Source organism: Asterias rubens, chromosome 4 (genome assembly GCF_902459465.1).
Source record: "Asterias rubens chromosome 4, eAstRub1.3, whole genome shotgun sequence".
In the NCBI taxonomy this organism is placed as follows: Eukaryota; Metazoa; Echinodermata; class Asteroidea; order Forcipulatida; family Asteriidae; genus Asterias; species Asterias rubens.
The window spans coordinates 17,378,236-17,389,662 of record NC_047065.1 but is presented as its reverse complement, the minus strand read 5'-3'; the positions used below and the strand labels follow the sequence as shown (position 1 = coordinate 17,389,662).

Sequence of the window (11,427 nt, the reverse complement as noted above, 5' to 3'; positions counted from 1 at the left end):
GTTACCAGCTAAAATCCCATGTCAAATGTACCAATTCTGACTGGTGTCCTGCCTTCATTTGCTTAGAGCGTTTTTAAGCAAGCAACTCCAAGTAATGGAGCTCTTGGAAATACAGTTTCAAAAACTTTGGAAATGGTGTGGAAAATGTAAATGACAAAATTTATTACAGACCAACAAAATTAATAAACACTTCATAACACAAAAGGTATAAAACTTCCTGGTGTAATTTATTTTCCTAGTTGACCTTTTTTGAGATGTAAAAGTAATAGGGCTTGCAGTTCACTTTTTTTAAAGTGACAGATCCTGAAGAAAATTTGATTTGTAAGGCAATTTTGTTCAAATTAATGTAAAAGTTAAAGCAGGGATAAATATAATTTGGTTTGAAATTGGTATAAGGGTAAAACCAAAAGAATATGCACTTCTGACAAGTGGTAAACATCGGGCCCCAATTTCATGGAGTTGCTAAATGGCAGATTTTATGCTTACTGCGCGAGTTTCAATTTCACAGCGCTGGTAACCGTAAGCAAACGAAAAGGCATGCAACCTTATGGTGCTTACTGTATGAAAATGAATGGCGTAACCATGCTTATCCATGGTGAACCCGCAACCTGGCCTCCTAATGTTAATGCTCCCCTGTGAAGAATGCTTACACTTATGCAATGTTTTTCTGCTACAGTTAGCAGAACAATTTGCTTAACGTTTAAGCTTCCTTAGGACAAAAAGTAGCTCAGTCAGTACAACAAATTTATGCTTACCAGATTAAGGCTACCAACCAAAACAGAATGCCACATGTACAATACCCGACCGGTATCCTCCTGCTTGTTTTTGCTTAGCAGAAAATGTGAAATCGAGAGTCTGCTTATTTAAGCGTCTTTATGAAATTGGGCCCTGATGTTTGCAAAGGAAAAATCCTGGACAATCAGTGCCACCCCTCCGATTCCCCATTACTGAATTGACTTTGATATTTTATACACACTTGTTTGCATAGTAAATGCATGCATAAAAATTCATAAAATTCTGGCCGATAATGGAATAAGATGCCTTTTAAGGATAAGTAGCCAAAGTGGCTCATTCAAGATTGATATTAAATTCTCATAGCAGTACTTGGGGGGTCGACATTTGTCACTCGTCCCCAGATCCCGTTGCTCTCTTGGCGCGTCGGCGAGGTGACTTACGAGGCGAAGGAGTTTTTTCTGCAGGGAAGGAGAAATAAAAAGAGGAAGAATAAATGTAATGTGACTCACAGTATCCATTGGCTTTAAAGGGACTACACTCAATGGCCTGGAACGGGGGCCACAAAGGCCTATGTGGCCTAATTTCATAGAGCTGTTTAAAGGCAGTGGACACTTTTGGTAATTATTCAAAATAATAAGGAGCATAAAACTTTTCTTGGTAGAGAGTAATGGGGAGCTGTTGATACTATAAAACATTGTGAGGAACGGCTCCCTCTGAAGTAACGTAGTTTTCGAGAAAGAAGTAATTTTCACAAATTTGATTTTGAGATCACAGAATAAGTTTTGAGGTCTCGAAATCAAGCATCTGAAAGCACACAACTTTGTATGACAAGGGTGTTTTTTCTTTCATTATTATCTCGCATTTTCGACAACCAATTGGGCTCAAATTTTCACAGGTTTGTTATTTTGTGCACATGTTGAGATACACCAAATGAAAAGACTGGTCCTTGACAATAACCAATAGTGTCCAGTGGCTATAAGCACAAAAAATAGCCGAGTACAACAAATGGTTACCAGAACAAGGTTACCAGCCAAACTAACACGGCCCATGTACATTTGGTGACTGGTATCCTGGTCAGTTCTGCTTAGCACATTATTGTATAGCAGTATGTTCTGCTTAAGCAGATCTATGAAATTGGCCCCTGGTCATGACCTAAGTGTCCCTTCAAAAGTTTCCCATAGACTTTTCCAAACACATCTGCCCTGTTTGCTAAAAGAATAAAGGCCTCAAACTCTCCGAGATGAATTTCCAGATATAAAATACCCCCATTGTCAAAAAGAATCAAAGTCTATGGAACTTGTTGTTATGTCGGTGCTTCTTGTTTATCTGCTTTTACAACATTTCGATAAGCACTACACCATCAGCGCTTCATGAGTTCCACTATAAAGGAGAAACAAATCCAGACCTTTTGGGTGGGATTCGACCTCACAACACCCACATTCAAGAGCCGATGTCTCAATGAAAGCAATTGCTATTTGGGCCTACAGTCCCAAATCCGACAAAGTTGGGCCAAGTTCCAGATTAAGAATTTTTGGGAGGGTACTAAGGTACTTACTTGCAATCATATTCTCCTTGGGAATCCAGTCGTAATCTATATCTGTGTTATTTTGTGTTCCTGTCTCAACCACTGCCTTCGGTGCTTTCCTCTTCTTCTGCAAAACACAAATACGATCAATAAAATATAAAATTAAAAGTATAATGAATTTTCCTTAAAATGCAATAAAAACAGCTTCCAATAAATGATCAATAATGATACTCTTTTCAAATAGTTTTCATTTTATCTATGGGATTCTCAGAGCACTTCTTTTAAAGCAGGTATTCTGTAAGTTTAAATTATAATACCATTTTATATAGCTCTTTGTCAGGCCTGTAATCACACTACCTCTGTTTTCCCTGGTCTCGGCCATGGTGCCCCTTCAGAAATTTCCAACAGATTTTATGAATTCGCAATGGAAGTGCCTGCCTTTTGAAGCCAACCACGCCAGAACAATCGCGGTGGGCCCCTTTTTTAATCGTAAGTGTAGTGTTCTTAAAGCCATTGGACACTTTCGGAACAGAAAGAAGAAAAAAAAAGTTCACAGATTTACAAATAACCAGAAGGTAATGGTGAAAGACTTCTCTTGAAATATTATTCCATGAAATGCTTTACTTTTTGAGAAAACATTAAAACAATATCAATTTTCGATATCGAGGATAATGGATTTATTTTAAACACATGTCATGCTCCGGAAAAAAACAAGCAGAAACAATTACAAGGGTGGGTTTTTCGGTTATTTTCTCCCGACCCCGATGACCGATTGAGCCTAAATTTTCACAGGTTGGTTATTTTATATATAAGTTGTGATACACTAAGTGTGGGCCTTTGGAAAAAACTGTTTAATGGAAAGTGTCCAATGGCTTTAAACACAACACAGCTTCTGCTATACTTCTCATTCGAAAGGACCAAGCATTTAAGGTTTAAGGTCGTGTTTTAAGGACACAAGTGCCATGATTAGGGCCCAATTTCATGGCTCTGCTAACTGTAAGCAAACAAAAAAATCAGGGTTTACAGAAGCAGGGAATTCTGCGCTTACGTCAAGCATATTTCACTGGTTCGTATTTGTTGGATTCTTTCCAAACATTTTACATTCCCAACTTTGTGAGAACTTCAATAAGTACTCAAAACAATTGACTGAGAAACGCAGAAACCATTAAAGTCACCTGGAAATAGATTATTTTTTTTTATTGAAATAGTAGAGTATATGTTTCTGAACAATAAAATAATTTTTTGGGTAATTGTTTTTCAACGATTTATATGTTCTAAAAAAATCATAAAGTTGTGTGGGGGTGACTCCGCCTACCCCTTTTGTGACGTCAAGAACATTGAACACACGTACGTGCAAGTACATGCAAGTCCTAGTCGTGAGTTTTATGTTTTTAAAAAGTTTTTTCTTGCATTTTCCCGGCAATGTCGACCAGGTGTATTGCTGCTGGATGCAGCAAAACAACTAAAGATGGGGTCAGTTTGCAAAGTAGTCCGGTCCGACGCCATTTCCAGCGCTGTGCAGCAAACTACACTGCACATTTTGACATGAAGAGAAAAGTTCTTTTCTAAAACATGCCATCCCAACAATTTTCCAGCTAGTGGGGAAGTAGAAGAAGGTACCTGAAAGACGTAACGAACCTAAAGGAGCATTTGCCAAACGTGAACAAAATCTGGTATTGTTTCAACTTTGAGGGCATGTTTTTAGCTTGTGCCAAGCGTCACTATCTTGTGTTGGCACTGCATGTGATTCATCACGCCTCGATTGACGAACAGCGCCCTCTCGGGTTGGGCTTACTTTCAAATTTGTAAATAACATGGAAACTAAATTTTTTAAACCTTAGTTAATTGTTTATTCATATTCCATTCATCAAAACAAATATTTTAGTGAGAACAGTTGTATTTTGACAAAATACCACTTCCAGGTGACTTAAAACTTGAACAGCTGTTGTTTACAGAGAGTGAATCAACATCCCCTTAAAAAAGGCAAACCCTTTAAACAAAGCACCCAATTAATACTACAGAGCTTTGGAATTTGACCCCCAACACACAGTCACAATATTAGGTAACCTGTTCATAGAGAATTAACACGGTTATCTTGGTACAAGCCTAAACGGGCAATATCAATCAATGGAGCTTATCAGACTAAATATCAATGGAACATTTTGGATTAGCCTGTATTGGAGGACTTTGAGCTCTGTGGTGAGTGAGGGCAAGGGTAACTTGGTCTTACCAAACAAAACCCCCTGAAAAGCATTGAAACTCATGCACAAAAAAATAATTAATAAACTTGTACCCCCCCCCCCCCCCCCCCCAAAAAGGAAAAAATTAAAATCGAAATTGACAAACCAGTCAAACACCTGAAGGTTTCACACACTGGATTATCTTTAATACATTATCCAGCAACTTGCAACTAACCATTTGAAACCATTCAACTATGCACACGTAGTAAATTGTTTCAGTCTATGGGATCCAATGGCAGGCTGGAAGAAAATTAGAGTCTGCACCATTGTTAACTAAAGGTCAACTATTTTGAAACGAACCCAGGCTGGTCGACCATTGGTTGACTACTGTGGTCAACCGTTTGGAACCAGCTTTAGGACTTTCAAGGCAAGCCTGGAATTACACAGAGGCCACGGAGTCCATCGCCTTTGTTGCCCCTGGTCTTGGCCTTGGGCTCCTTCAAAAGTGTCCCACAGACTATCACATTTTACAATGGAAAGTGCCCTTTTTAAAGTGAAAGTGTGAACCCAGGAGTAAGTGGTAACGTGCCCCTGGTTTCAGTTGATTTGGGTCGCTAGCTCAAATCAGTAAATGTGTAGCTCTCACATTGAAGTGGCTGTCCGTGGCATTGTGAATTAAGGCAATCTCTCATAACAAGTTGTTTGTTTTTTAAATGTCTTTGAAGACAGTTTGAAGACACACAACAAGTTCTGTTGCAAAAACAAACATCAATTCAGATTTTTTTTTTAAAGAATCACAGGTGTAACAAAGGCATTTATCTTAGACTTACCCCAAGAGATGCAACCAACTGTTGTGCTCCGACAAGTAATACAACAACAAGCGCTACTAGAAACACGTACAAGAAGAACCTGAATTCAAAAACACAAGAAAATGGCAATAAATAAACTGAGTCTAGGATCGTAGCACAAGGGCCTGTTCACACGAGGTAACTTTTAGGCAACAAACTGCAGTGCATGCTACAGGACCACTTTGGTAGCACACGAGTCATTCTTAAAAAAAAGTATTCCAACCCTGAAGAAAAAAATGTGTGACCATCAAAATATGTTTGGCTTTTCTTCTTGGATATTGCCTGGAAACTGGTTGCTTGTAAATTGCCTCGTGTGACATAGTCCTTAAGCCAGCCTCAGGTCGACCTTGCGTCTAAAAAAAAACAAAAAACAGTCGACGACTGACTTTTCAGGATCACACTGTGCCTGAGCTAAGACCATCGGGAACTTTTCAGTCAGCGACTATTTACGACCTGAGCGTAACTGCTGTGATTTTAAGACAATCTGAAACAGTCTTCGCTTGAGTAGAACAATTTCAACTTGTGCGATGTGACCCCGAAGGTCGGGAACCAATCGCAGTTGCACGATTTCTCAGTTGACCTGAGCATATTTTGTCTGCGCGTTGCCGACAGTTTGTTGCAGGCGCAAGAAAATTGTAGGTCGACCTGAGGCCGGCTTTAGCCATAGAAGTTTTCAGTGTCCTTTCGTATATGTCAAAGTACTTCAAGTAAACAATGTTGGAACCCTTTTCTTTGTTCAATTAACCCTCCTGCTCTTGGTACCATTTTCCAATGAGTTGACAACCATTTGAAATCATTCAACTGCAAGGGTTGTTGTGTATGGTGGCACAACGGTGCATAGAGCTACACAGAACCATGCGTGTACTGTGTAGATGCATTCAGTACAATATAATATATTGCAGCCCAGCATAGTTAATCTATCATTCCAAACCAATGGATGAGCTTGAATGGTTAGACAGTAAGAGGATCGACTGTTGACTGTGTAGATGAACCACAAAAAGGCTGCTCGAACTTGAAATCCTAAAAATAAAGACAGTTGTCGTCACATGGTTTATGGTTCAAATCTCACCCAGGAAATAGGCCCGTGTGATTTTTTCCCTCAGAACTCTGGAAAGTACTGAGTTTACAGTTCTAACACACATCTGTGTAAAGGTTAGAAACAAAACAAATAAACCACTTTTGGTGAAACTGAATTTAGACAAAACTCTGAAATTTCTCATACTTGCAAAGTATCTTTGCAACGCACTACATCTAACGCTTACGTTTCTGTGTCAAGGCCCTCGTCCGGTTCAGTGAATTGAACAGTGTCGTTGAAGACTGCATCCATGAACTGGTTTCCTTCCTGCAGATCAAAACAGAAAATTAATCAACATCAGTCGGTTATAATTTCATATTTCGTCTCTGCCGCTCTTCCCTCTTAACCAAAAAATATCCCCCTCCAAAATTACATTCCGGTTTTGTAACTGAATCTGGTTGTAACAAGCCCGGTTCATACTCTCCCTGCAAATACAAAATTAATTTTGACGTCACAGCACCGTTTTCGCTGAGATGTGTTGAACAAGACAACTGAATTTGTGATGTCAAAATTTGTATTGCATTCGGCGGAAGTATTATAATACTTTCGGCCAGCTTAAAACCTGGCTTTGGAAGAGCTTCTTATAGCTGCCAACACGGGACAAGGCAATAGTGTTATTGTGTTGAGTTTTAAGTAACCAGGGGGTGAGGGCCAATGCTTTAAAAAAAATTTGTGGGGTCAAAATAACAGCTGATTTTCTTCATCAGGAAGACTTAAAAAGCCAGAATTCAGGCAGAAACCAGGCAGTCCTGGTTACTAGATACAAAATTACGAAATAGAAAAGGTTGTTCTGATGTACATTGTGTACATACTTAACCTGAAATGTGCTATAAATATTGTGAACTAGGCAAACAGACAAAAATTCTTACAGCATCTTTGTAATTGAGTTCCATGACGAAGCCGAAAGGTCGAAGGGCAAGGGTCTCGCTGGCTTGGAAGATGTACTCCAGTGTAGCTTCTTTACCTGGCTCTACGACTGTATTGTAGTCCCTCGCTGTGAACTAGAAATTTAAAAAAAGATTCAAGATTATCATTATTTAAACAAATCTTTAAAAGCACTGGACACTATTGGTAATTACTCAAAATAATTTACTTGGTAACAGTAATGGGGAGATGTTGAAAGTACAAAAACATTGTGAGAAATGGCTCCCTCTGAAGTAACGTAGTTTTTGAGAACGAAATATTTTTTGACAAATTTTATTTCGAGACCTCACAATCAGATTTTGAGGTCTTGAAATCAAGCATCTAAAAGCACATAACTTCATGTAATAAGGGTGTTTTTTCTTCCTTTATTATCTTGCAACTTTGACGACCAGTTGAGTTCAAAATTCACAGGTTTGTTATTTTGTGCATATGTTGAGATACACTAGGTGAGAAGACTGATCCTTGCTTTAAACAGTACACATCGGTGTATAGGTAAAACCAAAACTATTCGAGCATGAAATTTGGAAGGCAGTTTTCATGTGACTTGTTTATTGTCTATTCTGCTTACTCCTGGTCCAATTTCAAGAAAATCTTAAACAGACCACACACTTACATTTTGGATGTAGTAGCTGAAATCCTGTGGGTAGCGGAGAGAAGCGTGGATGTTTTCCAAGACGTAGTTTTGCTTGCCGTTATTGGTGAAACCAAGAAGGATCTGAACCATCTTGTTCACTGGAATCTCTACAAATAAAAAAAATAATAAAAAAATGAGTTTGATTTCAAGAAGGAATGTTAAAACCTTGAATATTATTCCCCATGGTCAGATAAAAATAAAGAATCAGCCACTCATCAGCAGTTAAAACAAAACGAGGTTGAATGTGTGTCCTCAGTCTGGCGATTTTTGAGATCAATGCACAAACACCGATCAAACACAGTGTGCTTCTGAATTAGAAGCACGGTTATCAGACCAAGACATCCAGAAAACTTAAGCAGGGCGGTAAAACACCACCCTATAAAAGCATCTAGGTGACCCGACTGGTAACACAGCTGCACTCGATATAGGTGGTTGTAGCTCAGCCCAAATGCCTTGCCTGGCACATCACAGGACAAACATACCTCTAAAGAAGCTAATAGAGTTGGTTATCTTAATACTAGGTTTCCCTTTCCTTGCCTTGATCCAGGTTAATTGTTGGTGATTGATTCACTATAGTTTCAAATTGTAAAAGATTGGCCTGTCCTGTGAGTGGACCATTTGAAACAACAAGCGAAACAAATCACATCAATAAGCTTTTTCAAGGTATTGCGGATGTGATAGGAGTGTACTGTTTGGTTTGGGCGTATACAGACAAATTTACCCAAACCTTATAGTGTTTTAGTATTGTGTCAGCCATACCTCAAAATGGCTTCATGGGAGTAGAGCTCTGTCACACTAAAACTTATAGATACACTAAGTAAACGCAATACTTTTTCTCAACATGCATTCTATCTAAAGTAGCCAAGTAAGTTTCATAGCCATTAATTTTCAAAGTCAGTACCAAATCTAAACAGACCCTTAAGGTTCAGACTAAAAAAGATGACGAACCTTTCTCAGCATTCTTGGTGAAGAGCAATGTGGTCTCAACATCCTCAGCGGGTTTGAGTTTCTCCTGCTCTTCTTCTGCCTCTTCGGCTCCTTCATCCTCCGTCTTGGCTGCTGCTTTTTTATCTTCTCCTTTGTCCGCTTCTCCCTCCGTCTCCACCTCTATCTCGTCTTCGTCATCCTCTTCGTCGTCAATGTCCTCTCCCTCCAAGGCATCCTCCACCTTGTCCTCTTCTGATGCGTGGCTCACCAGCGATGATCCTGGGCAATTACCAATGTTAAGTTAATATTCCCAAATATACAGCATTTTAGCATTGGGCCAGTAAACTCAAAACCAGACAATTTTATGCAGAACATGCCATTTTACAAGAATTATGGGGAAAGATTGACAAGTTTCGGTAAGACGATGTTTGTTATAAGGTCTTTGTGGCAAAGCATTAGCAGCATGAGCAAGGAAGGTTGTATTTATTTATTTGGAAAAGTTTCCGTATCTTACCACCAGTTTTTCAATCATTATGAAATATGAATATGATAGTATCTAATTTACTCAAATGAGATATTCCCTTTTGTAAAAAATGGGTGAAACAGTCGGGACAGGATACAGACAAATCCTATTTATTATTTAAGTTTAACACAAATATTATCAATTTTGAGACACTTCTAATTCCATATCCTGCCACTCTTGTTTAATTTGTTGTGAACTAAATTAGTATCTTATTCTTATTCTATTGACTAAAAACTAAAATGAGTATTCATATTATTTTTGTAAGAACAAAATGAGCCAAAAAGTGCTGACACTGACAGGATACAGACAGGAATCGGATGGCAATCTTTCCAAATTAAAAATCTAACCACCATCATGGTGTAGACCATGACCACTCACACTCATATTCATATCAAGAAGTTTATAAGGATTTCCTTTTTAGGTAAATTATTTTGAACCAGTGGGGATAACTTTCCATTTTCACTCATTTTTACAAAAGGGGATATCTCATCAGTATTCTTGAGGTAAATAAGATACTTAAATATAATTTCGTACCAATCAAATGAAAAAGTGGTGGCGCCATACGGAGACTTTCCCTTAAAAGTCAATAATATAACTTACTCACTTAGCCACTACTCAGTCAACTCAAATCAAATGAAAATTTTTAAATTCATTTAAATTGTATTACATTTTAAAACTTTACTAAACTAATAATACAATTCAAACTGACAACTTTGAACTGGCCTGCAAGATTAAGAATTAAAACAATAATACCATTTATTTTAATTTGTCATAGTTTCAAGTAAACTCATAATTCAGTGTGAAAATAAAATGTGAAAATAAAATGTGGAGATCACATTCTGGCATACTTTTCATTAACTGAGTATTTGAGTAAAATTATTATCGCCACCCGCCCACAAACGCGATTGTTGGCTGTCACCCCATGCCATAACAACACACGTAAAATTAAGGAATTGTTCGTTTTAAAAGTGTCCACGTAGCACATCACTTGTTTTATGTACACGTAGCATTCATTCAATATGTTGAAAACACCATAATCTATTGCTTACCACGGCTTGACAGAAGCACTGTTGCGGGTAAAACTAGCAACAAGAGCAAAATAAACTTTGGCACAATCTTCAGCATGATGTTTGTGGTTTTTATCCAACTGGAGAAGCTGGATGATGGTGGATTTTTCGGCAGGTTCAACCGACACTTTCAGTCGGATTTCTACCTGTTCTGTCAAAGGAAGTATCAAACAGTCTGGTGCCCATAACCGGTGTACACAGCTACGCTAATGTTCATTAGCATTTTTTGGAGGACTCGTTGTTGGGGAACCAGACAAAATTCAACGACGGCAAAAAGAGAGAGCGCCACCTGTTGAATCAATTAGTTGTGATAATTCCATAGAGCAATATATAGCTCTATGGATAATTCTCAGTGATATTGAGGATTCTGACAATACAACAACAACAAAAAACAACAACAACAACAAACAAACAAATAATCAAGCAAACAACAATTTTAATAAATTCGGTCGTTCAAGACTTTGCATTTGCATTACAAAAAAAATAATTATAGATGTATGATATTTTTTGGGGGGCGGGGTCGTCAACGATGCACGCCTGTAATAAGGTGTATGAAGGGGCCATTGTCTGGTCATTATTAATGCTCCGCATAAACCCATGATCACTAATTTATTCAGGGTCCGTCGAGTGTCCTCCCTCCAATTTTTTTTTTTAAAACACCTCCTCGCGGGTGTAATTATTTGCCAAACGTCCGAGCATCAATCTAGACAAACGTCCAAACGGTGATCCGCCTCAGCATAATTATAGCATGGTCTCAGCATGGAGGTAGGATTATGGTCTCAGCAACAAACGGGACCATTTATTTCAGGACCAGTGTAGCATAAAACAATATAGCTCCTGAGTCCTAGTTGAAAGTCAACAACTTCCCCGGTGTTGTGTCCCTTGTCTGTGGGCTCTCAAATCGGTCTAGAAAAGGGCCTACAAAATGAATAAGGCCGACGCTCTGTTTACTCCTAGTGGAGTGCAACTTTTGTATCTTTGGGTGTCTC

At 38.5% G+C, this 11,427-nt stretch overlaps 1 protein-coding gene across 1 annotated transcript; it reads right to left on the bottom strand.

Annotated features, from left to right (window-relative positions):
• Nucleotides 1-206: 206 nt before the first annotated feature.
• Nucleotides 207-10,620, bottom strand: LOC117289465 (translocon-associated protein subunit alpha-like). Its single transcript, XM_033770601.1, has 8 exons — nucleotides 10,421-10,620; nucleotides 8,870-9,127; nucleotides 7,901-8,028; nucleotides 7,233-7,364; nucleotides 6,551-6,630; nucleotides 5,271-5,349; nucleotides 2,291-2,387; nucleotides 207-1,193 (listed from the first exon to the last, which is right to left on the bottom strand). The coding sequence occupies exons 1-8, from the start codon at nucleotides 10,494-10,496 to the stop codon at nucleotides 1,123-1,125; spliced, it is 921 nt and encodes a 306-aa protein (XP_033626492.1). The 5' UTR covers nucleotides 10,497-10,620; the 3' UTR covers nucleotides 207-1,122.
• Nucleotides 10,621-11,427: the final 807 nt, after the last annotated feature.

Excerpts from the sequence above, each read along its gene's own strand:
- LOC117289465 (XM_033770601.1), bottom strand. The coding sequence starts at position 10,496 with ATGCTGAAGATTGTGCCAAAGTTTATTTTGCTCTTGTTGCTAGTTTTA. Across the intron at positions 7,365-7,900 it reads TCAGCTACTACATCCAAAAT|TTCACAGCGAGGGACTACAA; the intron begins GTAAGTGTGTGG and ends TTAAATTTCTAG. Across the intron at positions 2,388-5,270 it reads AGTTGGTTGCATCTCTTGGG|AAGAAGAGGAAAGCACCGAA; the intron begins GTAAGTCTAAGA and ends TGTGTTTTGCAG.